At 43.6% G+C, this 27,628-nt stretch overlaps 1 protein-coding gene and 1 long non-coding RNA gene across 7 annotated transcripts in view; one reads left to right on the top strand and one right to left on the bottom strand.

The window, feature by feature from the left end:
• The window catches only part of SEPTIN10 (septin 10), a 42,665-nt gene extending 39,392 nt beyond the window's left edge, over window positions 1–3,273 (top strand). For 5 of the 6 annotated variants that reach the window (XM_077343641.1, XM_077343644.1, XM_077343639.1 and 2 more), the window contains one exon: window positions 2,157–3,273. In XM_077343641.1, coding sequence (XP_077199756.1) covers window positions 2,157–2,172 — 16 coding nt within the window. In that variant the 3' untranslated portion in view covers window positions 2,173–3,273. The other variant, XM_077343645.1, reaches the window with a different exon arrangement.
• Window positions 3,274–8,805: 5,532 nt separating this feature from the next.
• Window positions 8,806–26,544, bottom strand: LOC143840728 (uncharacterized). The gene is made up of 4 exons (XR_013232353.1): window positions 26,393–26,544; window positions 25,753–25,885; window positions 13,854–13,992; window positions 8,806–9,798 (listed from the first exon to the last, which is right to left on the bottom strand). It is a non-coding gene; the product is annotated as an uncharacterized LOC143840728 (long non-coding RNA).
• Between the last annotated feature and the right edge of the window lie 1,084 nt (window positions 26,545–27,628).

Below are 27,628 nucleotides of genomic sequence, written 5' to 3'. Positions count from 1 at the left end.
ATATGAGCAATTTGTGGGGCAAATTTGATTAACAGTCATTCTGTTTTGAACTATTTGAGATAATCTTGTTATTTTCAAATGCTTTTTATGACAACTCTCTTTGTTTCCCCTCCCTAAGGGATCAAGGTTTCCGACTTGAGCTCCTGTGTTTTGATGTGAGAGATCAGGAAGTTGTGAATATGCAGGAAGAGAGAGAGAAGTTAGAAAGGGAAAGACTCGCTCACAGGGAATACAACAAATAGTATTTGGAAGCAATGTACAAATGTTATGTGGTTAGGGTACGTTAGTATTTGAAGATGCAGAAAACAGAATTGATCCATAAGTAATGATTACTTTAACTTGTGCAGATTTTACAGCTTTTTTCATTCCTAATAATGTTACTGAAATTTACAGAAGAGTTCTAGTAATGGCAAAAAATACTGAAGATTTATGAACAACAATCTTGTATTTTGTGAAATTGGATGTGGAAACTGTTGCACTCCTTGGACTGGATCCATCCAACTTTTTCTGCTGCTGAAAGTGGATGGTTCCTCCAACTAGGGTTACCAACCTCCAAGTGGTGGTGGGATAGCTTGTGTAATGGGGAGAGGAAAAGAAGGCTGGGCCCAGCTTACAGTTTTTCTGACAATTCCATTAATTAGTAAGGAATAAATTGTCTGTCAAGGGCTCAAGACAAAACTCAGTCATATTAAAGTCACTTTGAGGGTATGTGTGCCTTATGCAACCTGAAACACAGTCCTAACAACTTAAAAAATAGAAATAGAAAATTTAAATATGGTTATAAATCTTGTACATGTAAGCAGTGACTAACTGAAAAATGGATATTTGTTTTTGATTAAAATAGCTCAGATTAAACATTTCCTCCAAAAAACTGAATTTTATTTGTACATTACTGGAATGAAAAATTAAATGGTGCAACATTCTTTCAAAAATGGTATATTATAAATGGATAGTTTTGTTAGTTTTATATTGTAAGAATTTTTTAAAACTACATAGAGCAGTGATTCTCAACCATAGAGCAGTGATTCTCAACTCTTTCACAGGGGGTGTGGCAGGGCGAGTAGCTTGGCCGGAGTAGAGGGCGCTGCCACTGTTGCCACTCCTTCTGAAGGCGCCTGCCAATTTATATACAATTTGTAACTAGTTTATATACAATCATGAACAATGGATCTTTATGCCATTGGTCAGTTTTGTTTTAATTTCTGTGAAAGAACACATAATGTTATGGTTGGGGGTCACCACAACATGAGGAACTATATTAAAGGGTCATGGCATTAGGAAGGTTGAGAACCACTGACGTAGAGTAATAATCTACACAATAATTGTTGTTACTTAACATGCTTAAAATCTGTTCAACTTAATATTTCTGGTAAGGACTTGGAGGAAGAGCTGGTATCATGGCTTAAGTGCCACTTGGGGCTTAACACCCACTCAGGGAAACTGTCCTGCCGCCGAGTACCTCTTCATCTGACCAGCTTGCCTGTCTGTCTGGGGCCAGCCAGTCACCATCTGTCCCCCACCCCTGACCACCCCCTCCTCCCACTTCCCACTGAGGCTGCAGATCCCTGCCATGTGAGAGTTGCCCCTGCTGGTGAGCTCCCTTCCTGGGGGCCTGCAGCCTTTTCAGGTCCTGTGGGGAGGGAGAGGCCATCAACAGAGTTCTTCCACCCCACCCCCCAATCTAGTGCCTGTTGTATTCCTGAATGCAGTGGGCATTGCCCCTCATATATGTATAAGCATGGATATTTTCAAGAGTACCTACTGAAGCAGATTTTGATTCAGTTATGGGTGGGAAGAAGTTGGTGTTGTATATCAGAAGAGACTGTAATGAGGAGAATGGTGGGCTGAACAGCCCTCTTCCACTTTAGACAGCTTTGCATTTCCCATGTGGAAAGCTAGCTCATTGGCTCGTACGTAAAAGTAAAACCATGTGAAACTGAGGTTTGGATGTTAGGGGAGCATTCAAACATAGAAACCCCACATGCAGTCTGAAGGCTTTTTGAACTGTGTCTCATATTATCCAACATTTGAATCAGTGGGATTTTATCAAAGTAAAATGGATTTCTTGAAAGCCAAAGCTGCTGTACTCAAAATAGCTGTTCTTTCACAGAGAAAAGAATAACTAATAAGCTTTTGTATGTGTGTGTGTGTTTCAGCTCTGGCTTTATGTGAAGCTGAAGTTACCAGAAGAAATTGTTCACAGTGATCTGTGAGGACTTGGGTTTTCGCCTTTGTGCATAATACAAGCCAACTTGAAAACTGACCCCTGCTTAACAAAGAAAAAGTATATTAAACTGTGTAATCAATAATGCATATTGTAGGTTGATGTTGCATTAATTATATTTAAATGGACATTCTTAAGCAGCTATTGATATGCACTTAAGACCTGATGTACTCCTGGCCAAGTCGCTTGCACGTCTAGTGCAGTGCCAGAGATTGTGGTGCCATTAAGCAGTTTTCATTCTATTTATGAATGCTGTAGTACAGAAGTATTTAGTAAACATATATTGTAACAGTTTTGAAGAGCCCTTTGGGATATGTTTACTGTACACCATTTAATGTTACCTTTGAAGCATTTACTGAATTGTATGAAATATGGTAAACCTGTTCAATAACCACTTTTTTCTGACAGTACTTTTATAAATGCACTTTCTAGTTTTCTGATAATGCTAAGCTTTCAAATTAAAATGGATCATGGTTACCCTCAGTACTCCGATATCCACGGCAAGTATAGCTGTCACTTGAAAATGCATGTTGAGAGCCAAGGTGGTTAAAGAGATGATTTCTCGCTGAGCAGTTTTTTTAATATTGTAATTCAGTTCTATTGTATGTTGCTCATACAGTGAAGATTGGGAATTAAAAACAAAACAACAACCCAGTTTTAATATGTGTCCTGACAATTTAAATTCACTTTTGATGTCATACATAAAATTCCCATAAAATGCCACCTTCCAGTTTTGAGACTTTGCTGACTAAAACCAGATTGTTGGCTTTAAAATCACTGAAAACAGACTTAATACTGCAGTCCTATGCATATTTACTAGGGAATGAGTTCTTTTGAGCCCCATGGAACTTGCATGGAATTGCAGTGTAAATGTAACCATAACTTACTTCAAGCAAGTGATAGTTTGAAATAGTTACGAATATTCTGCCGATTCCCATTTTCTAATGAACATCAGCTGCCTGTATAATCATAGATTTCTGCGCACGTGTTTTTAAAAAAATACTTATACAACTGCATTACATGCTGAATAAAAATGTGTTTGATAATTATTTAGTAATGATTGATTGATTGATGTTGCGATAGCATTATTCAAATGTTTTGGGCTTCTGTGCACACTGTTATACCTGATCCTCTCTGTCTTTGAAACTAGGAGCAGGCTCATATTGGTGCTATTGTATGCTAGCAGTAAAATGATGGCAGACAGATGTGCGCATGCCTACACACAAGGAAGTAGGATGTGTTATAGGAGAGCTATTGTTGATTGCTGACTTCTGCCTAAAACATTGTTTTTCAACTTTTTTACCATTGAGAAACCCCTGAAGCATTCTTCAGGCTTTGAGGAACCCCAGAATTGGCACGATCATGCAGAACATGGCTGGGGAGCGTAGCTGTGTACATGCCTATCTGGGACCCCTCCCTTTCCCACCCATTCCAGGCCCATCATTGGCCATTTTGGAGGTTGGTAGGTGGGTCAACATGACCATATATGATTGTATCATCCAATAAATGTTTAACAAATTTAAAATATACATAACAAAATATACATAACAAATTAATTAACTCCCACCTATTCACAAAACGCTTCCAGAGCCATCAAGAAATCTCAGGGTTTCACAAAAGCCTGACCTAAGAGTGAGAAAGCCTGACCTATGAGTGGCTTTCACTCAGTCATCCATTGGAAATAAGGTTTAGCACTTCTTTTCCTGATACTTTCAATACTGTTTGGGCTCCTGAATTCCAAGAATCAGAACCTTCTGTGAAACCATGAGACTGGCTCTTAAATGACTGCCATAGGAGACTGAGCCGGCCAGAAAATGGCTACTGCAGCACTTCAGGCACATGGTAATGATCTGTTTGCTGTGGTGGCAGCTGTTGCCAGAGCAAGGTTTAAAAAAAATAAATCTACACAGCCACTCAGAAATCAAAAGTAATTTGGCTTTTACCTGTCCTTTCACACCTTTTGCTCCACACCAAAGCTTTATATTTGGAAATAGTAAGGGAAAATAAATGCTCAACTCAGATATTATAACAGGAAGTAATATTCCTCCCATTCTTTCCTCTCTGAATGCTGTCCCAAAGATGCAAGTACCTCAGGCTGTTTCCACACGAGGAATATGTTCCTGGACAGCCTTCGAATGTTGGCGGCTTTTAGAGCCCCCTCCACATGACGTCACCTGCATCCCGAAGCTGTCTAGTAGCCGGGTCGTGATTTGGCCATTTTTAACTTGCAATTTCGGGAATTGCCAAAACTAGATTTACCATCCTAAATTGCGTGTCCCCTCAATGAGCAACCAGTGAGCAACCAAGGATAAGACCATATAGAGGGGGAAACACATGATAGTCTCAGCAGCTTTGTCCCGCCCTCATACCCACCCTCCCCTCCCCATTTCCTGCTCTGAGTAATTTTTTTTAATGGCATGGTACGTGTTGCAGCGCAACTGTAAGTTTAAATTGTCAAACGTGAAATAAAATCTTTAAAGAGTCCATGAACTTTTTTGGGATCAGGCAGGCAAAACAACTTCTTTTCTGTTTTCTGGAGGTGGGGAATGAGCTAGGAAAGGGGGGGGGGGAATGATCAGGCTGCCTTCTCCCGACGATGCAGGGGTCTGAGCAGTTTGTTTTAAAGCCAACCATTTACACAGAATGTCTTTTTGGGCTTCAGTTACTTGTCCAGCCTTCTCCCAAATCGGGCAAGCAAAAACAGCCCCCTTTGCACTTTCTGGAGGTGGAAAAGGGGGGGGGGGGGAGTAGGTGATTGGGCTGCCTTCTCCTGATCATACAGGGGTCTCAGTGCTTTGTTTTAAAGCCAACCATTAGCACAAAATGCCTTTTTGGGCTCATAATTCCACCCTGACAGAGATAAACTGCAAAAGAACACAATTTCCAAAAAGGAGGGGAGGGGGATGCTGGATTGTTCTGGCATTTCTCCATAGTAGTGCAGCAGTGTTGATTTTTTATTACAAATGCATCTATGTTGTGGCATTACCGCATAGCAACATAGAAGTGCCTTTAAAAAATAATAATTTGGGGGCTGGGGGAGGGGAGAAAATTTCAGTCCACGAGCTAACTGCTGTGCTGTGATTGGTGGCTTGCTGTGACTGACAAGCCAAGGAGTCGAGGGAGAAGTTTGGCTTATTTTCCCTTGCAGCCTTCTCAGGAGGCAGAAAGCCATGATGGGGCAGAGGGAAAACATGGGAGGGGTCTTCCTGTGAGGAGGGCTGCAAATGCAAGATTTACTATCCTGTGTTTGCAAGCAGGAAGCCACTCACGTTTTCCCCTTCCATGCGGAAATGGTCTCAGCCTTATCTACTCTCCTGTACAGATCTCTGTTCTATGAACTGGAAAGCATGGTGTCCTTTCCTCTTGATCCTATATTTATAGATTCCCCAGCTGACACTTTTAGAACAGGGGAGACACCCCCATTTCTCCACTACTGAAGCCAGGTAAACGTTGTGATGTGCATGTGGATCTTCCTTTCTGAATAGGCAGCTGTTCAGTGATTTAATGTCAATTAAAGCCCATGTCAAGAACACTCATACGATTCACTTCTGAAGTCTTGACATGCACCTTTCCCATAAGGAAACAGAAATATAAACAGACAAGACTATTGGCTCCAAAACAGCATTTGAATATTAATAGTTAATAAAATATTGTAAAGGTTTGGTGTTAATAGGAAGGAGGTAAATTTTCGAAAGCAGTTAAATCAGTAGTTCTGTGAACCCAGGGGGGCTTTCTGTTCCTTTTGTCTCAGACAGCAGCAGCCTATGTGAAGCATGACAATATTATAATACTAAGCAAATTTTCACAATCAATTTGTGATACGGCTTTAGGTCTGGTGTTCAGAGAAAAAACCATAAGGCCTAAAAATGTTGTGTGCAACAGAGTGATCTAGAAACTTAAAATGCTGATTGGTATGTTTAAGTACATAAATATGCCAAGAATCCTTTTATGATCTCGTTCAGCTACTGTTTTATCTTCCTCCCTAAAATGCTGAAATCAACACTGCAATTAAGAGCAACTCAGATTTCTTGCTGACTGCCAAATCTGACATTTCTGGTTGGCTTTCTACGGAAGACTGCCAGGAAAGATGTAGATTTTGCTTTTTACCCCCCTTGAAAGCAGTTATTCTAGCTTTCCAGAATGGGGTGAGGGAAACAATTGTCTAAAGTGTGGCTAGGATTCACATTCATATGAATTATTTTATATAGATTAAAAATTAATGGTATTCCACTATTTAGGAAAATTTGATGTTTGATTTAGGACATTTGTTTGTAGATGAGATAAACGTGATAAATTAAGGCAGATGGCAGAGTTATGGTGACTGGTGTTGTAAAAGCGTGTTAATGGGACCTGTTTCAGGTCACTGAGACTATTTTGCTAAAAAGGCAATCAGAGCCTTACCATTAGAGTCTGCACCTGAGCCCCATAACTGTCATTAGAACTGTATAAGGCAGGTGGGGGGGGATCTTCAAAGATATACATATGTTTTCTATTTGTTGCACAGAAATTAGGAGTATGTGAACAAGGATTACTGGGTGGACAGTGGCCATTCCATATCATAGTAATGTTTTACAGACATGAAAAGAAAATTGGTATAGTTTTTCATGTGGCATTGTGCTTTCCAGTCTCTTTCATTAAGGACTACCCCAAGCTATGTATTGTCCCTGACCTTCTCTTGACCTTTTGCAGCATTTAATCGGTTCACCCTTGTCTTCTGTCTGTACTGCAAAATTCCTTTACTGTGAATATGCCTAATTTATATTAGAGGGACTTTCCTTATCTTCTGTGTTTAGTTGACTGAAAATTCTGTCAGTAACTAGCTCACCTGAAAGAGTTTGATGACCCTCTTTTACACATCAGCTCTGACTAAAATTTCTCCTCTGGGTTTAACTACAAAACTATTTTTCTGCCACCAGATAGTTAGAGGCAGCTTCCGTTCCAATATAGGATTTCCGGTGTATATATATGTTTAGGAAGATGTATTCTAGGCAGAAATAAACTTGAGCGTGATGTCTTAACTTCCTTCTTCTGACCAAAGAGGCAGACATCTTTCTACAGTTTGGTGTGGTGGCTAGGAGTGCAGACCGAATCTAGCAAGCTGGGTTTGATTCTGTGCTCCCCCACATGCAGCCAGCTGGGTGACCTTGGGCTCGCAGGCACTGATAAAGCTGTTCTGACTGAGCAGCGATATCAGGGCTCTCTCAGCCTCACCCTCCTCACAGGGTGTCTGTTGTGGGGAGAGGAAAGGTGTAAGCCACTTTGAGACTCCTTTGGGTAGCATGTAAGAACCAACTCCTCCTCCTTCTTCTTCCTCTTCCTCTCTACTTAATGGATGTCTGTGGCACAAAAGCTTGGTTTACTAAACTAAAAACAGCATCCTTGTATGCCTGGGTATGAAACACAATGGATATCGTTTGTATGGATGAGTTCTAAAACTTACAGGGAAAACAGCCTCTTGAAAACAGTGTTAATGCTTCATATGGGAAGTTAAACTTGAAGCTGGCCTTTCTAGATGTGTTAATTTCATGCTCTATTTCCCTGTAGAAGATTAATGCCTATCTGGATAATATTCCTTAATAATCTGCACTTAGTGGGACTTTCAGGCATTCATAGGAAGTAGTTCAGCTAGATTTGAGTCCAATAGCACCTAAGGAACCAACCGGATTTTGAGGACATAAGCTTTCAAGAATCAGTGCTCGGATCTAGTGCTTGGATCTAGCTGTTCTACTGCAGACCAACCCATCTATCCTTTGAAATGAGTAGGAAGAGGTGTCCTGTGATCGAAGAGACAAAAGGATGTGAGATAGCAGCCTGGGCATGTTAGCTCTTTTCCAGGGATATGTCTTGTTAGCTTCATCTTACCACAATTCTGTAGCCTTTCAAAATTGTCTAGCTAGCCAGTATTCTTGGATTCCAGAAGGGGTTTCCTCCATCACAACCATATACTATATTTGTCTTGGCTCCCAGGTATTCTGAGTGAAAAATGCAGGGGGAGCAGTCTAGCCAAAATGAGAGACTTAAAAACTCATAAAAACTGCATACACAAACATAACTCCAGTGTTAAGGTAACTGGTGTTCAGGATGTTTTGAACATCTTTAATAGGAATTTAGCCCTTGGTGTTGCTTCTGAATGAAGGAGAAGAGGGCAGAGAGCCTCTCTAGATCTTTTCTACTGTCTAAACATTCCTGGGATTCTACAGCCATGTGGGACAGGTAGGCAACTGCTGGTTGTTCTCAGTCACAGTCTTCCCACGTGCTCATTCCTGCCGTAGGTTGCTTGCTTCGGGCTGGGGACTGCTCAGTGGTGCTCCAATTGGGCTGGGCTGGCATAGTGCTGATGGTGACTGCTAGCCTGGCGCACAGTGATGGGTGTGTCCTAGTCCTGGTACTGAGAACTTGTTACCAGATAGGCCATAAATATGGGGAGCCATATCACATTCTGATTGGTGACTCTCAGTGACTATTTAGCCCCAAGGTGTCATTATCATCAAAACATTTTCCTTTCAAGTGGGGTGGGATTTTCAATAAGATGCCTGTGGTGGGTTCCTGTCTCTCCCCCCCCCGCCCCCCCATAGTGTTTTTTATTTTAAACCATGCATACATTTCACCAGCAGATGGTGCTGGGTAGCTGTCCTCAGACTGATTTTTGTTGCCTAGTCAGTATAAACTAGCATAGGATGCCCTAGATAATCTTTTTAAAATGAAACAGGTTTACATAATCTATCTCTAATCTTTATATTATGCACATATTAAATAATCCATACTCGTTTCATTTTGTAAGTCTAAAAAGATTTAACTTTGGTAAAGCTGCCAAGGTAAGATTGATTTTTTCAGACTACCTTCATGGTCAGTATGTAGTGTATGTACAGTAGTGGTCAGAGGTAATGATTCAAGGAGCCTTTGCATACCTGTGTTAAGAATTTTAAACAAATGCAATGTTATAAGATGGAAGCAACAAGAAAATCCTGGGAGTAATGCTGCACATCTGGAGTGGGCATTTTCCAATATCTGAAATGAAATAAAATGTACCGAGAGGAGGGAGGGACAACGAAAATCCACATGTGCATTCTATTGAAAGCAATGCATTACAAAGAAGGCACTTGGAACTCCTAGTTTATGCCCACTCCTGATATATCTAAGGAGATGGCATGTGGAAGGCAGGACCCCTTTGCTCAACTGTTTCCTGGCAGATCCCCTTTGCTCAACTGGGACACCCATCTCAGGCCCATCTGAATCCCTGGGTTGTATCCTATCAGGTCTCATTCATGGATGCAGATCTATCCTTGCCTTCCCCTCCCTCCAGCAACCTCTGCAACCACAAACATCCTCCTTTTTTCTTGAAAAAGCAAAGGCAGCACCACTCAGGGGGTGACAGGAGAAAGAATCGGCTGCCATTTCCTCTTGTGTGAACAAAATCCTTGCTGGAGCCCAGCCTACTGTCCCCAGGGGCTTGTAGTTTGGACTTTTGATATTTTAAAGTTTTTTGTCATAGTGGGAAATTTTGTAAGAACGCACTTCAGCCAGACACTTTTCTCAGCTTTCCCAAAGATCTTCCGGACTTGAACTTGAGATACCTGAGATACAGAAAACATGAAAATGAGGAAGGACAACTGTGAGAATACAGATGCTGCAAGAAATAGTTGTTTTTTTTTGGAGGGGAGACAGGCATTTTTTTAAGTGCATTCAGGAAACTGGAAAGATTGAGATGGATCAAAGGCAGAATATCTTTGGTTGATGCCAGGAAGTGTCTCTCCTATGAGGAAGCAGCAAACAATGGTGCTTAAGAGCTTAGAACATCACAGAGCTGCTGAAAGCACCACCATCTGGCCATTCTTGCCCTTTTTTTTCTTCAATGGTGCAAAGTGACATTCAGCTGCCAGGCTGAGGCTACAATCCTAAACACAGTGGAAGTACGTCCCATTGAGCTCAACAAGACATAATTCTGCTTACACTTTATGCCAATAAAAGGTTACTGACTGACAGACTCTGCTTACACCTGTTTAGGATCACACCTGATATCCCTGTCTTAAAACAAGAAAGCAACCTGAAGGAATTTTTTTTTTAATACATGTGTGCCCCCCCTCCCCCCAGTTTATACCCCTCGATTCCTGGAAACTCGGATGATCAAGACCAAGCTGAGATGAGAACAGAAATAGGGGCATTGAACATAAAAATAAATTCGGTGCAAATTAAGTCACCTTTCAGCATGTGAAGGGTGCATCTAGTTTGGTGACGAGGCGGCTGCGTCTCTCAGGCCCCGCCCGGAGTGGCTCTGTGTCCCTCACGATGAGGCAATGGCAGCTCCCACTGAGCAATTCCTTTTCTGCTCTGCTTTGGAAGAGATATTGGGTTGCTAGGCAACATTTGCCATGTAGCTTGCTCTTCATGAAGAGCACTAGATACAAATCAAATTTTTTTAACCTCCTACTGGGTCAAGTTATTTTGGCGATACGACAAGACAAATTAAGTTAGGAAAATAGTTCTCAAAAGGAGTCTCTATTATATACTATCATAGTTGATGGGTAAGTCTGGTCGTAATCTGTCAATAATATGCCCCTGCGTGATAAGTATCAATAATGGATTTCTAGCCAAATTTCTAGCCAATCCAATTTTGGGATTGGAGAAATCTATAGATACCTAGAAAGATCGGGTGATGTAGGCAATTTCCACCCATAAGTAAAAATAGCATTATGCCAGCTGAATGGCATAATGCTAAATATAATCGTACCTCCTGGCCCCTCCTCACCTTTTTGCTGTTTCACTTTTCTCTGCCGCCATTTCACAGAAATGACAGAAGAGAGCAACGTAATCTATATGTGACTCTCTTCTTCCTGTCAATCAAGCCAGGCAGCCAATCCCTTTTCTCCATGCTTTAAAGGGCCCCTGCAATGCCCGCTGCTTTTTTTAAAAATTAAGACTTCTCCGTTTAAATGCCTATGCATCTAATCATAGATGCATAGTGCTTTTTGAACACCGCCCATGGGATCCCAAACTAGCAAGACTTGCAAATAACCATAATAATAATAACAACAACAACAACAACAACAACAACAATAATAATAATAATAATAATAATAATAATGTCCCATAATTTGGGTTTCCCAACAGCGTGGGGGGAGGTGGAATAACAGGACTGTGTTGCTTCTAGCAGTTGCTGAAAAAATCACAACATGGGCAGGTTGAAGTAAACGGCTGAGGACCCCCCTCCTACTCCCACCCCCTTGTCTCCAGAGAAAGCAAAGCAAAGCAAAACAAGGAAGAAACTGGCTAACAAATGCAGCCTTTAATCAGTTGTAGCTAGCAAAGTCTCTCCAACCCCTCCCCAAGCCTGGGGAGAGTTGTGAACGACAGAGAGCAAGCATGAGAAGTAAGGGGAGAGGAGAGGCTTGAGTTGATGGAGGAAAGCCTGAGGAGGACGGATCTTAAAGTGCTGTCTTGTTTCAGAACCTGTGATTAGCAGCTTGGTACTGTTTATTTAGGCAAGCTCAATTCACAGGGGTCGGCAAAATCACAGAGCAGGCTGGATTGGCTGAACAAGGAAGAGGAAGGCGGGTGTGAGGGGGGGGGGAGGCAGGCGCCTTTAGTGCATTTGAGCCTCCATACCTTCCCTCTGCTGGTTGCCTGCTGTATCAACAGGGGCATCACATCAAAATCACTGTATACTGCACTGGTCAGACCACACCTGGAGTGTGCAGTTCTGGAGGCCTCACTTCAAGAAGGACGTAGATAAAATTGAAAGGGTACAGAGGAAAGCGACGAGGATGATCTGGGGCCAAGGGACCAAGCCCTATGAAGATAGGTTGAGGGACTTGGGAATGTTCAGCCTGGAGAAAAGGAGGTTGAGAGGGGACATGATAGCCCTCTTTAAGTATTTGAAAGGTTGTCACTTGGAGGAGGGCAGGATGCTGTTTCTGTTGGCTGCAGAGGAGAGGACACGCAGTAATGGGTTTAATCTACAAGTACAACAATTTAGGCTAGATATCAGGGGAAAATATTTTACAGTCAGATTAATTCAGCAGTGGAATAGGCTGCCTAAGGAGGTGGTGAGCTCCCCCTCACTGGCAGTCTTCAAGCAAAGATTGGATACACACTTTTCTTGGATGCTTTAGGATGCTTTGGGCTGATCCAGCGTTGAGCAGGGGGTTGGACTAGATGGCCTGTAAGGCCCCTTCCAACTCTATGATTCTGTGATTCTGTATCAGTTGTTTGTGAGACTTGAAGGTACTTTCCCGCAAACCCTTTTGCCCAGGCATTCTGCCACCTCTTGTGTCTGAAGTTTTTTGGATTGGGAGACAGACGCTACCATACCAATTTCTGCACCCCTTCCATTTACCTTATCTTGACCAGATCATCCTTTCGGCATGGGTTGCTTGGGGGGCATCTTCTTGTTGCCATGGCATCTGGGAGGCTACCCAGCTATAGTGGAAGCGTGGATTAGCACCATCCTTTTAGTCTCCAAAGATGACAGCCACCGTGGTGCTTAACTCCTTATTTTTGAGAGCATCCTGAAGATAAGCTTTGCTTTTACTGTAATCAGAACTGGAGAGGGATGTTTCCAGTTTTTCCAGATCCCGTTTCAATTCACGCTGTTGCTGACGATCACAGCAATGCAACATACTCTGCCGATGTATATAACACGATGTACTGTTCAGCTCGCACTACAGACTAAGCAAAGTCTGTTATTCAGTCGTTTCTTTTTCTCTGCTGAACAACATCTAATTTTTCATCCTCTCCCCACAGGAATCAGACTCAAATTCCAATCTGACGTTTGGCTTCTTCCTGCACTTCACCACTTGTTCTTCTTAAATACTTGAGCAAGCTCTCTGAACCTCTGGCTAGGGTGATTGGGATCTGCTCTAATTAAAAACTCCCTTCCTTTAGCTGTCACATCCACTAAACATGCAAGTGCATCATGCGCTCAGAGGCACAATCCACCATGAACAATTTTGCTTCAGCGCAAGGTTGTGTTTCATTCCGACCTTAGCTTTCTGACAAAAGTGGTTTCCGCTCCTCACTTCATGCTGGGCATCATCTTGTCTGCCTTTTCCTCTTGCTTGCAAGGCGGTAATCATACAGTGCTTTATGCCTTGGGCCCTCTCTTCCTACAAACCTCTTCTAAGATGATCTATAGCCATACCATAGGGGTCCAAAGAAGAACTGTAAGGACTGTGTGCAGCTTCCCCTTTTTCATTCTACTAGCTAGATACGAGTCCAGAAGTACTTTAAAGGCAAACAAGATTTTTGGATTATAAGCATTTGAGAATCAAAGCTCCCTTTGTGAGATCTGACAGAGGAAACATTGCATCTCGAAAGCCCATCCTCTGAAAATGTTGTTCGTCTCTGAGGTGCAACTGGACTCAAACCCAGATGTTTGACTGCAGACCCCCCCTCAGCAACCCTCGGAACTGGCTGTGCTGTCTGTGACTGCAGGAGTCTTTGCCTCGTCTTCCATGGACATGGGGGCTACATGGGCAACAACTGTCTTGACCTTCATCAGTCATATTATACTTGGGAAGATGCAGCATCCGGGTAAGCTGTCCTGGGTTCCATCTTCTCCTAAGATGATGTCAGTGGGTACATACAATCACACAAATAGTGATTATCATTTTTAGAAATCCCGGTTGCTTACCTGTAGGCAGTGTTCTTTTAGCAGAGACAAATGCGACGAAGTTGACAACGGAAGCCATCTGTTGACACACCATCTGCTCTTCTTCCCCATTGCTGGATTCTCTTCACAGAACTGCTGTGCAGGAGCTGCCTGTGACAATCTGAATAACACTACAACAATTACTACTACTACTACTACTACTACTACTACTACTACTACTACTACTACTACCATCAGTAGGGTTTCCAGCTGCAGCCTGGAAAGTCCTTGAAGATTTAGGGGCAGTGCCTGGGGACTGAAAGGAGCTCTGCTGGGGTGTTCTAGAGGGAGACTGATGTCTATAGTCTGAAGATCAGTTGCATTTCTAGGAGAACTCCAGGCCTCACATGGAGGTTGGTAACCCTGCTTTCAAGACATGTGCGCAGAGACTAAAATTTCTCTGTAGGAAAAGAACCTGAACATGGATTTGGGTGTGGGTCTAGAGCTCTAGAACCTTCTGGAATTATGGCTGCACTAGTATGGCTGTACAGCTGTCTGGCCAAGCCAGCATTGTGGCATGATGAAGAACAGCAGATTCTAATTTTGAGAACTGGGTTTGATTCCTCACTCTTCCTCAGAAAGCCTGCTGGGTGACCTTGGACCTGTTACTGTTCTCTCAGAGCTCTCTCAGCCCCACCTACCTCATAGGGTGTCTGTTGTGGGGAGAGGAAATAAAGGAGATTGTTAGCTGCTTTGAGACTCCTGTGGGTAGGGGAAAGCAGGGCATAAAAACCTATTCTTCAATTTTAGGTGTAGGTCATTGGACATTTATTTTTGACACTTTTCATATGTGAAGCCGAGAATACTCAGAGAGAGAGAGAGAGAGAGAGAGGGAGAGAGAGAGAGAGGGAGGGAGAGGAAGTGCACCAAGAAGTTTGACAGCTCTGTTGGGATTTGGATTCAGATCTCCCCAGTCCTAACCCCAAATGAATTCCTCCACCACATTGGCCCCTGGAGTCTGCATGCTGATAAGGATTCTGGGGCATTTTCTGCACACTTTGCACAGAGCATTGTTCCCAGGCCTCTTGGGCATCACCACTGCTCCCCAAAAGAAACCAGCTTTTACACATTGCTGGCGAATGTCAGTAGCATCTTTCAGGAGTGTTTGTCTGCCATCACTGCGCTTTAACTATGAAAAAAGGTACGAGGCCACTGAAATCCTTCTCTAAAAGATGCCTGTTTTCTGCATTCCATTCCAAAACAGAAGCGCTCTAAAGCCTTGGGAAATTATTGTTGGACATCAGTTTTGAGGTGGAAAGAGAGAATTCAGTGGCTGGCTAAACTACCCAAGAAGTTCTATTGTACAGTTGTTCTTTCAGCCTCCTCTAGGTTTTTTTCTTCCCCTTTCTGACTGGCTTTGTAATGATAAATTGGTGCTAATAGTTGTGGCACAGGCCGGCTGAAGTGACAAGCTGGGCTGCTTCATGACCGGCTCAGCTGCGCGTGCTGCCGATTCAGGCCATTACTCAAACAGCATGTCCCAGTTCAATGGTTGATCTAATTGACTTTTTTGTTTCACCTCCCAACTGCGCAGGGCCATAATAAAACTGCTCTGAAATATGGATGTTGTATCCAGTGGTGCAGAAGGAGAATGTATGAGGAATGCAAAGTGTGGCACGTTTAAGGATCTGACTTCTTTGAAGCATGTTACTGCTTGCTTGTATACTTGAGTTTGGTAGTCTCACTTTAAAGGGACGCATCGCTTTCAGGAGTGAAGCCTAGGATCTTTGTCACTTCAAAAGCAAGCATCCAGTGTTTGGGAAGAGAGATTCAGGTGGGTCCCCATGTTGGTCTGAAGAAGCAGAACCAATTTGGAATCCTGTGGCACCTTTAAGACCAAGAAAGTTTTATTCCAGGTAGAAACCTCCTTCAGATTGGAAAAGAGAGATAGGTCACTTGCCCCTTTTCATCAGCAATGTTATGCATTGCATTTTCAATTAAATCTGCTTTGGGTTTTTCTCCTGGGGGGGGGAAGTGGAATCCAAGCCTCTCTTCTGTTTCTGGGTCTGGACTACTGCTATTGATGGCAGGTGTGGAATCCCCCCCCCCCCCCCGGTTAAAAGTTAGCAGAACAAAGGCGGGGAGAAAATCTAAATGCAGGATTTTTATTTGTTGGTTTAATATGGGAGAAAATTTAGATCGGTCATCCCTATCCAGCATCTTAAGTGGTATGTGTGATGGACAGAAGCTGTCCTGCCCCTGAAGGGATAAACAACCACTCACCTATGCTTACGGGAGTGCTACTCTAGCATCCATTTACCTTTGAGAAGGGGGACGGAAGGCTGGAGGGTAAACACAGCCGGTGTTCAGTTTGGTGTGGTACAAGAGCAGCCTCTAATCTGGAGAACTGGGGGAACTGAACCAATTCCCCCACTCCACCTCCATTTGCAGCCAGCTGGGTGGCCTTGGACCAGTCACTGTTCTCTTAGAGCTCTCTCCACCTCACCTAACTCACGGGGTGTCTGTTGTGGAGAGAGGAAGGGGAAAGTGTAAGCTGCTTTGGGGCAATGGAAAACAGGGCATTGAAAAAATCAGCTCTTCTTCTTGGCTCTTTTCAGTTCTGTTTTATGGAGGGAGCTGTGAGAGCTCAGGGCTGGCTCAAGAAAAGAGCAGACAAGAAAAGGGCAGCTCTGCTGGTCATGAGGCACAATGGCTTGGCTCGACTTCTGACAGAGAACAGAGGACCCTATGGTTAGGTCTCTCTCAGGCTATGAGCAGACCTGGTTCCATTTAGTCTGACGCTTGGGAAAGGGCAGGCTGGTGGGGGTGGAATCCTGTGTGTGTGGGTGTTAGAAGGACCCAAACATAGAGACTAATCAGTAAAAAACAAAATTGAAACTATTATCTGAATGAATGTGCCTCTGCCAGGTTTCTCTTTTGTCTGTCTGGAGACCTGTGCCGTTGATCTGTTTTTTGAAACCCATAAATAAATAAATCTTTGTTGTTAATATAGAATTTCTGTCTCAGTGACATCCATATTCTACTTGAGCACCACAAAATTTACCTTACGGCAGCCAACCCAAAGCCCAGACATGTGCTACCTTTAGAATGCCTGATATCTGAGGGGAAGGTTTACAATTTGAAATCAACGGAGTTCCCACAGATTCATAGGAGGCTGTGTGGGGCCCTGTCACCTGAAACGAAGGGCCTATCATTGTATGTAGGGTGGTTTCTCATATATATGGTTTGGCTTTTTTTTTTTTTTGCACCTGAAAAAAAAGTCAACAGGATCAGTAAATTATACCTAACTAAATTTTCCTTGGCTTGGATCACAAGAGTTCCAAGTGCAGAGGGTGCTGGTAATTTTATTTATTCCCAAAAAAACTCTATTCATCTCATGAAATGCCATTCCTGAGAATTTCCAGTCATTCCCCCCCAATCATTCTCAACTGGTTTAAGCATTTGTGGGGCCCATAGCACCAGGGCTGGTTTAAAGATTCACAGAGTCCTAGCAGAATCAATTGCAGCAGAAGCAGCCACACTGGGGGCAGAGGCACCCCCCCAGGGTGGAAAGGGGTGTCATCCTGAGTGTCCTTAACAAGAGAAAAGGGGGGGACGTGAGAGGCTACAGCCGGGATCCATGGGGAGAAGGCATTGTGCAGGGGCCCTGGAAGCTCAAGGCCTCTAGCACATGCTACATTGCTAAATGGATAAACTGGCCCTGCCCCGGGAAGGAAGAGGCTGAAAAGCCAATATGACTGCACAATAGATCATGTGGGACCTTTTTGACCTTTGCCAAAGATACCTACAGATCTTAGGCACAGCTTAGTTTCTTTGGAGCATTGATCATAGCTCTTTACGCTGCAGTGCAAACCTTCATATGAATGATTGACTTCTTAGCATTCAATTCTTCCGTGGGCTAAACAGTCTGATCACAAATGCATATCTTTGCTGTACTGGGAAACTCATTGGTGTGCTCTTTACTCCAAACAGCAAAAGAAAGCTCGCTTCTGTAATAAACAATAGTTCTAATGTGCAATGCCTCTTATTTAAATAAGTATTAAGAACTTGTCCATGCTTTTTCCAGGAAAATGAAGATATATTTTGAAGATTATGTTCTGAAAATAACTGGGGGAATTGAGCTATGTTTATTAGGCTATGATGAATGTTTAAGTAGGGCATTAAAGAGAGAGAATTGAGAGTAACATATTGGATTTGCCATAATTTTATTAAGTGAGAGATGGCGCTGGCAGTGTGCCATCCTTTCATTTGCAAAACATGCCGTGTGACTATCAACCAGCCAGAAAGATTTTCATTTGAAACCAAGCAATGATGACTGTTAACAAGAAGGCTGATGCTGGTGGGGAATGTGGGGTAAGTCTAAACATGGACATGAAAAAGACTCTTTGATTGTTATGTAGACCTGGAACGTCAGAAACACTTTTGTTTACATTACGAGGCTGCTTGAGCAAAGATCACGTGGGAATTTCAGACTTGTTCCTTTGCGTCAGTGCGGATGAACACCGAAAAATCAAAATGAAGATTCACCCTCTGTTCATTTGCAGACACATTTTAACGGCAACAAAAGATTTGTCTACAGAGCTCGGTCTTTTATGATGACAGAGAATCCCTTGATGTGCAACCAGAAAGGAAAAGCTCATCTGGATAACATCATAATGACACTAAAAGGAGTGTTTGGGCTGCCTCCATTCTGCTGCCACCACCCTCATCCTTAATTGAAACGGATGGTTCCCTGGGTAGCCGGGAGGCACATGGTAGATTTCATGGCCTCCTCTGTAGCTTAGTTAGCCCTTTGAAAAAATATAGTGGATTTATTGATATGGGAATAAGCTTGCATTATTTCTTTCTTCCTCACTCAGATATTTGTGGAGTTGATGATGATAACATCCTGGATTTTGAGCTAAGAAGACAGGATTATATACAGTCTAAAAGATGTTGGGTGTGGGGGCATGTTCCATAAAGGGCGAATTTTAAAGGGTGGAAAGTTCTTCATGAAATAAGCCGAAATAAGCATAATTTTCTAAGACTGGCTGTCTGAGGGGTTCATTTATCAAATGGAGAAGATTATAAAATATATGAGATTTTGCATATTCATTAAAGACTTTGCTTTAGAAAGGCAGATAAGACTAATGGCAAAATAAATCACAATGTAGCCATTTAGTAACGGCACTTTGTAACTAATGAACTGTTGGGGGAGGGTGACCTTTACTGAACTTGGTGCAGGAAGGTTTAGCGAAGCCTGTGCTTTTGCCGGAGTAGAAGGAAGCCTACTGTATAGGACCAGAGCTGACATTCTGGCTCCAGGAAAAGAACCGTGTTGGAGCTTTGTTGAGAGCATAGCCTAGAAATAAATTCAACAAGCAATTAAATGTTACCAGACAAATCTATACATAGACTGGGGTGGAGGGAGTTGAATTTTATATCCTGGACTTACGGTTCTCGGAGAAGGAAAAAAATTGACCAAGTGCACCCAGAGTCAGAGTCATCTGTATAGGATCACTGGCTGGACAACATGCCTTGTTCTTCTTCATGGTCTAACCTCTGGGTTTGCATTCAAAGAAAGCCAAAGCTCTGTAAATCAATGACTCAGAGGGGAAACTGGGGACTGGATGGGCTCTTCCCATCCTCTTTCTTTTCCAATCGAAACAGTGGATTTGGAGATTTTCTAAAATGAAGGTGCATGTGGGCCTACAGCTGTTGGATCTAAGCAGTCTTGCTGAGGGCACTATGTGTTATTCTCAAAACCATGAGAATCCTGAGTAGGTTTTTTTGCTGTGCCACAGGACATCTGGATGGGGGGAAGGTAATTAATCCAGCATGTCCCATGAGAATATTTTTGGCACAGTTGAAGTTTATGTGCTATTTGGTGTGTTAGATTTTGGGGGAGGGGGTGATCAGCAACAGTCAATCAGCTGTGATACTTCTACCAAGTTTTTTGCTGATAAAATATGGAGAATCAACTTGGATCGGGATGTAAGCTGTAACATAGGTACGCAACGAAGAAGGGCCTAATACACCGTATGGTCAATTTGTGGATCATTTTATCCCAGTTTATATGATGGATTTTGACAGGAGTGTGGAACCTTTGAAGGTCCCTACTTGTACTCTGGACCCTTGCCCATCTTGGCTGCTAGTCATGTAAGGACCGCATCAATAAACCCTAGTATTGATTATAAACTAGAAACTAATTCAGGGCACTTTTCCTTGGCCAAAGAGGCAGACAATGACTTGGGGTGGCTGACATCACTAATCACTATCGCTAAACATTATAGAGTTGAACTTGCATGCAGACAACTCACTCCCTGCTTGATTGGCCCACCTTGGGGATGTGCCACCAATAGGGAGAGAGCACTCTGCCAATGAGGGCCAATCAGTTCAAATTGCATGTAGACAATTCACTCCCTAACTGATTGGTCCTCCCTGGAGGTGTGCCGCCGATAGGGGGAGAGCACTCATCTAATGAGGGCCAATTGCGGGGCTTATCTGTCCTCTTCTTCCTCTTCCTACTGCTTGCTGGGTGGAAAAGGTGCTGGCCTCTCTGAAAGGCCCTGCTGCTGGTATGTTGCCTCATTTTCATCCTATTCCCACTATCTGTCTGCCCCAGGCAAGGGAGGGAAGCCAACTGCTTCCTCTGCCTCCTATGTTGGTCTCAGGTTTCAGCTCTCTGCTTTACAGAAGCACACACAAGCTTCCAGGAAACCAGAGAGAATCCATATTTCAAAAACAGAATGCCAAGGGGCAGTCAGAATGTAATGAATGTCTTAGTCCAGTGAGTCAAGGGTTTGTTCAGACAGTCCATGGACATCAGCAGTTTCATAACCCAGGCCTCCCAGCCTCAAGTTAATATAGGCTGTCAGCAGCCTCTCCGTCCTCACTCTGTGATGACTCATAGTGTTTTTCAGTCAGCAACTGTCTTGCTCACATGGTGTGGTGCCTTTTAGACTGGAGGTCTCTTCCAGCACATAGCTGGCATGGCTTAATTAGCTCAGGTGAACCAGGTGGGGTGACAAGGCAGGGAGCTGAAGCTGGAAGCTGGGCAGAGGAATGAGGAGTTCCTGCAATAACTTTGGAAGCAAATCACTGGTTTGTCTGCAGCTCCATTCCCTCCTGCTGTTCACAGCTCTCTGCATTTTGAACATCTGGCTATGCTAAGCTCTCATCCAGCTGAGGTTAAGGTGAAGCTGGGAGCTCCTGGCAAGGCTTTTCCTCTGAGGAGCCCTCCCTAACAGGACCTAGGCTCACAGCTGGCCATCGGAGCACTCTTTGCTTTTCTCCACCCTCCTCTCAGAGGGGCTGGGAGAATCCAGCAGCCTTCCCCATCTAGCCTGGCCTTTGAGAAATGTGGGGGGGGGGGGGAGGAGGCAGCCTTACCTGTCCAGCTTGTCATTTGGGAGATGTGGGGGGTGGGAAGAAAGCAACCACCCACAACCTTCGCTGCCTGGCCTGGCCTTTGGAAGATGGGGAGGAATGAGGCAGACCACCCCCCACAGCCTTCTCTACCCAGTCTGGCCCAGACTTTGAGAGATGTGGGGTGGGTGGAAAGGGGGCAGCCCACCCCCCATAGCTTTCCCTGCCTGTCCTGTCCTTTGGGAGATGGGGGTGGGACATAGGCAGCCCAGCCCCCATGGCCTTCCCCAAACAGCCTGGCCTTTGTGAGACGTGGCGGAGGGACAGGAAAGTGTCAGCTCATCCCCACATCCTTCCCTGCCCAGCCTGTCCTATTGGAATTGGTGATGGGTGGGAAGGGGGCAGCCCATCCCCCATGGTCTTTCCTGAGCAGCCTGGCCTTTGGAAGTTGTGGGGGGATGGGCGTGAAAGAGGCAGCCCCCCAGGGCCTTCTCCACCCAGCATGGCCTTTGGGAGATGTAGAAGAAGGGGAATGAAGAAGACAGCTCTCCTGTGGATTTTCCTGCCTGGCCCATTCTTTGGGAAATGTGGGTGGCAGGAAGGTGACAACCCACACCCCCTGTGGAAGATGCGGGGGTGGGAAAGTAGCAGCTGTTTTCTCCAGGTGGACTGATGCCTTCCTTCCATCCTCCCTCCCTCCGCTCTTTCTTTCTCTCTTTCTTTCTCTCTATTTCATCCTCTTTCTCTAATCTTCCTGAAGGTTTCCTGGCCTCCATCTAGAAGTTGGCAACCCAACTGGCTGCATATGGAGGAGTCAGGAATCAAACTCAGCTCTTCAGATCAGAATCTGCTACTCTATAACTACTTCACTGAATTGGATCTCAAGATGGAGCAGGGAGTGGGAGGGAGGAGGGCCAGAGTCCAGGAAGGTCACAATGCAGGTGTATGTGCTAGTGCCCATTATATTTCTGGGTGCAATGGGCTTTGCCTCTAATTAAGATATTTATTTATTATTTCAATTTATATCTCGCAACTCACCATGGATTCATGGTGGGTCAAATAAAACAGAATAAACCAATCAAATCCCCCTAATAACATAGAGCCCAAGCAGCAACAAAATCCCATTCCACCCCTATCCACAGTCAATCATCATCACAGGGACAGAGTTTGCAAGATAGAATAGCATTGGCTGGAAGAGGGGCCCCAATTGTTCCTGGTCCCGGCCTCAACCAAACACCTGACGGAAGAGCTCTGTTTTGCAGACCCTGTGGAACTGAGATAGCTCCGTCAGGCCCCTCAGATCTTCCGGGAGCTCATTCCACCAGGTCAAGGGTGTGACAAAAAGGCCCTGGTCCAGGTTGAGATCAGGTGTGCTTCTCTAGGGCCAGGGACCCCGAGCAGATTAGCACCGCAGAGTAGGGAGCCCTGTGGGAGGCATAATAATATATAAAATTGTTCTAAAAATATCTAAAATTAGTTTCAAATTCCTTAAACATTCCTTAAAAGGTGATACAATTTTTCAGATGCTTTGACCCATCTCACAGGATGATCCATAGAGATGTTGTCAATGGGCAATCAAGTGGTTCGTGCCCTACAGTTCTTTTGAACCTGTATTACACACAAAAGTTGTCAGGAAATGTTGACGTTATTTTGCGCAACTTTATGCAACCTCAAATGTAATACTACAGGAAGCAGCTTGTGTAAGTTAATGAAAAATGGTGTTTCAGTTTCATAGTAAATTAAAAGAGCAATATATGGCTAGACAGTCCTGGGTGTAGTCTGCACGGAGCTTTTATTCCATTCCCAGGTAGATTCAGTCCCTGCCATCTCCACTAAATGCGATTCCAATTTTGATTTTGTCTGATTTTAATTTTCCCTCTGCAACAAGCATGATTGAGCCGGAGTGACCCTACCTTTATCCTGCAATACCCTGGAGTGGATATAACCCTCATTACTTGAAGAATTGGATTGAGAAAGCATGAGAAAACATGCGGAGGTATGGTCGCTTCAAATTTGTTCCTGTTGTGAAGAAGCCCTGATTGGCCAAGGCTGCCCAGGTGACAAGCTTGATTTAAAGGGGAAGCCCCTAATCTCTCTCAGCAGAAGCTCCCAGAAGCCCTAACTTCTGTTGGTAGAGATTTGCTTCTTGGGTTTTTTTCTCCCCCCTCTGCTGTCTCCAATCCTCTCTCCCCTCCCCCCCTTCAAGAAAAGAAAGGGGCTCCTGCTGTGCTCTTCTGCTGTCTCCAATCATTTCACTCCCCCCTCTTCAAGAAAAGAAAGAAAGAGGCTCCAGCTGTGCTTGGTTTCCCCCTCCCCATCTGAACTTCCATAATCACGTGCAGAACACATTTCTGTTTCAATGGGGGGGGGGCAGGATCCACACCAGAAAGAACAAAGTAAGTGCAGAATCAACTCTTGTCAAGAATTGTTCCATATTATCTGTGTTGCAAACATACAGTGGATTGTATTTATAAGGTACATTTGCAAATATCAACCACTGTCTTCAATAAAAGCATGCATTAATATTCCAGGGGTTTCCCCTCACCCAGGGTAGTTTTGTTTTTTCTAATTGTGTCAAGTTGATAGTTTAGTTTAGTCTTTCCCAGCTTTATTTTGGAAGAGTGTGTGTTTCTCTGCGATTTAACATTTTATGACAGCCTGAGCATTTCTTGATTGAGGGGGATAAACTCATGTGCTTGCATAACACACACGGTTTGGGATTGAGGTTACTGTAAACCCTGTTGAGCATCAATTCTGCATTCTTACAAAGTGACAGAAAACCTCTAATTTATTTAAATATCTGTGGGGGTTGGGGTGGTTTAGGAGGTATACACAAGGGAGCATGGGTGGGGCAAGGCAATCCTAAGGAGGAGAGCTAAGCAGAGCCTAGTGAATTAACTGCTAGTGAATTTCCCATTGTTAAGTTAGCATTTTAGCCTTTATAGATAGGGGAGATATGGCCAATCAACACTTCAACTAATTTCCTTATGCTGCTATATGACCTTAATAATGATCTGACTGACTTGGTTGGATTCTGAGGAATTGATACATTAATAATATTTTTATTTATTTAGTTTGATTTATAAGACTGCCCCTCTTGGCCCAGCCATCTCAGGGTGTTGTTTAGCATTTGAAATAATATTGATTAATATCTATTAAAATCTAAAACATCGGGTTCCTTTACTTTCAGGCCTCCTCCACACTACCCTCCCTTGTTGATAGTCAGATCCGGATGTTACAGGTGAGAGTGTCAATTATATGAAACATGTCAATTGACTCATTATTTCCATTGTATGGCAAGACCCATGGACATTGTTTCATCATTCCTGGCTCATAGACCTCTGGACCTGTTGTGGTATTGCAATGTTGCATCGTTATACTATTTATTATATTGTTATACTGTTATACTGTTATTAATTACTGTATGTTTTTAACGAAGACTGTTTCATGTATTATTGATTAGTTTAATGTAAACCGCCCTGAGCCTTCGGGGAGGGCGGTGTATAAATCTAAAAAACAAACAAACAAATAAATAAATAAATAGCCAGATCTTTGTACACAGGTGCTTCTGAACTCCATATCTATAGCCCAACCCCCCATATATACTTTTGTAGTCCAGATTAGATGGGAGTAGGGCGGTCTGTGAGGTAGGGTGCAGTCCAGCCTGTGTGTTTCACATCAGAACAAAATTTCCTCTCACACACAAAACTAGAGACAGGAAATGAATAACTAACAGTAGTTGCCATTGTGGGACAACCAGGGGGCCACTAAACAGAAGAAAAACCAAATGAGAGACAGGGATAGATGAAGGAGAGCCAGTTTGGTGTAGTAGTTAGGAGGGTGGACTTCTAATCTGGTGACCCGGGTTTGAATCTACGCTCCCCCACATGAAGTCAGCTGGGTGACCATAGCACTGAGAAAGCTATTCTGACCGAGCAGCAATATCAGGGTTCTCTCAGCCTCACCTACCTCACAGGGTGTCTGTTGTGGGGAGAGGAAAGGGAAGGTAAATGTAAGCTGCTTTGAGACTCCCTCGGGTAGAGAAAAGCAGTGTGTTAGAACCAATTCTTCTTCTTCTTCTTCTTCTTCTTCTTCTTCTTCTTCTTCTTCTTCTTCTTCTTCTTCTTCTTCTTCTTCTTCTTCTTCTTCTTCTTCTTCTTCTTCTTCTTCTTCTTCTTCTTCTGTTTTGGTGTGCCATCTCTATAGTGAGTCCTTTCTTGTGCTGGCCTCTGGGTGTTTTTTCCCCCCACCAATTTATTTTGATATTTCAGAGACATATTATTATGAATTGACTTTTGTATCCTGGCTGTTAACTGTCTCCCTATGGCGTTGGCTTTCACTTTGGCTTTCTTAATTTTACTTCCTCTCACTTCAGCCACTTTTAGTGGATGTAACTGGAATGCTCTGGAGGGCAGCTTTTACTGGAAGAGGGAAGAGAGAATTAGAAAGGAGTTTAAGAAATGGTGCTAGGAGAAAATATTTTCATTTGATGCTTTTAAAGATATTTTTGAAGCCTTTACGGGGGGCGGGAGCCTGAAGGAGTAAATATGACATTTCCAGATTATGGTCCTACCTGTGGTGGTAACACTTCTGTCTTTCTGTTTATTTAGATTCTTGCCATATCAAGTGAGTCCTCTGTCCCACGCAATAAAATCTACTGAAGCTTGCAAGCGAAATAGCTCCCTTTTAATTATAGAAGATCTTAGCTGCAGGAGAAAATGAGAGCATGACCCCAGAGGGAAAAAAGTCATGCAAAAATCTGTTTTAAAAGACTGATATGAATTGGCATGAGGAATTGAGACAGACTTGAGATGCTAGACAGTCCAAGGCACATTCCCCTTACTCAGAAACTAGGGGATTAAATTTCACACCCTGCAAACTTCTTGTGTTTTTCTCCCCACACTCTTATTCTTATAATTGAGACTTTTGGGACCACTTAGTCCTGCATGAGGGCCATCCCTATGTTCAGGGTGCTACCCAGTACTCTCCTAGCCCATTATGAGGGGATTCTTGGCTTGAAGGAACCACACAGGAGGCATGATGAAAACAACTGAGAAACAGATTTCTTTCTGTGATTTCTCTGGCTTGGTGGCTCTTCATTTCCCTTTTCTCTAGCTCTCTCGGCATTATAGTAACAATGTCCTTGGAGAGCTGAGGCCTGAGAAAGGGTAACCATTAGGAAGCAGGTTTTTTGTTGACTGAGTCAAACTTACTACAAGCAACTGAAAGGCATTTGACTTCTAGCTGTCTTTGACATAGACAGGACTCAAACCCTAGCCATCTTCAAAATTCCTTAAGCCCCTGCTGAACTTCCTGCCTAACCAGCAGCCCTCCTAATCCAACAACCCTCCATTCTTGTCAATTGGCCATCCGTTAAACTGCCAAACTTCTTTCTCCCCCTTTAGCATTCCAATCCACCATTTGAAAGTGATTGGGTGAGGTTCCTGGAGGGCAGAACTTGACACTGTCTATCAAAATCCCCATGGTGAAAAACAGCCTAGCAAATATTTTTTGCCTTTTAGTGGTGCTCCAGTTACACAATCTTACCATGAACATGGGGAAGTGGCAAACAGAACTGGATCACTGGTTAGTATTATTTACACAGAAGACAGAAGCCTTCCACATCATCTACAACACGGTCTATCTGTCTATCGTCTATCGTCGGTCTGTCTATCACATTTATATACTGCCCTACCCAAAGGCTCAGGGTGGTGTACATGGAATGGGAACAGTAACAGAGAAGTCATAAATCATTAAACACGGAACCGTGGAACTATGGAACAGTAATGGCAGACAATAATTCATAACTGGAACTTGTTAGTGGGCCTGTGAGCGGTCGGTACAGGCATTAGCTTCAGTCTCATAGGAGGGGAGGCCCGGGGGCCCAGTGGAAGAAGATGGAGCTAGAGGACTTCAACCAAAAGCCTGGTGGAGGATTTCCCTCTTGCAGGCTCTGCAGAACTGTTCTATAACCATCATTGAGCTGGAAATCTTAGGAACTGAACCAAGGACCTTCTGCATGCCAAGCATGCTGTACCACTGAGCCATGACCCCTCTTTGGATCTGCTGGTAAGGCCTCCTGTCCAATGTCACAAGCATTGTCTGATTGTTTCCTGTGGACACCCCCCTCCACAGCAAACGTTTGCATTCGTTCTCTTGCTGGCAAGAGTAAAATTTTGTAGCAATTTGAGTTAGAAGCTTGAATGCTGATAATTAACATTTTTTTTTCAAACAACAGATGTCTTTGTTTATATGTTAGCAAGTGAACAAAAAAGAGGCACATCCTCTGTGTGATTAAATGCGCTTGATACCTGGAGGTAAACCACAGAAACTGCCAAGGCTCATTGATATGCCAAGACTCATGCCAGAAAACCGTCACAGCATTCATTGTTAAAAACATGAGGTTGTCTTAACAGAGTCTTATAACAGCTGCAAGCGGTGGGAACCCT

The sequence above is a fragment of the Paroedura picta genome, chromosome 6 (assembly GCF_049243985.1).
Source record: "Paroedura picta isolate Pp20150507F chromosome 6, Ppicta_v3.0, whole genome shotgun sequence".
Lineage (NCBI taxonomy): Eukaryota > Metazoa > Chordata > Lepidosauria > Squamata > Gekkonidae > Paroedura > Paroedura picta.
Note: the sequence above shows the minus strand (reverse complement) of the source record. Positions and strands in the feature narration are given on the sequence as shown.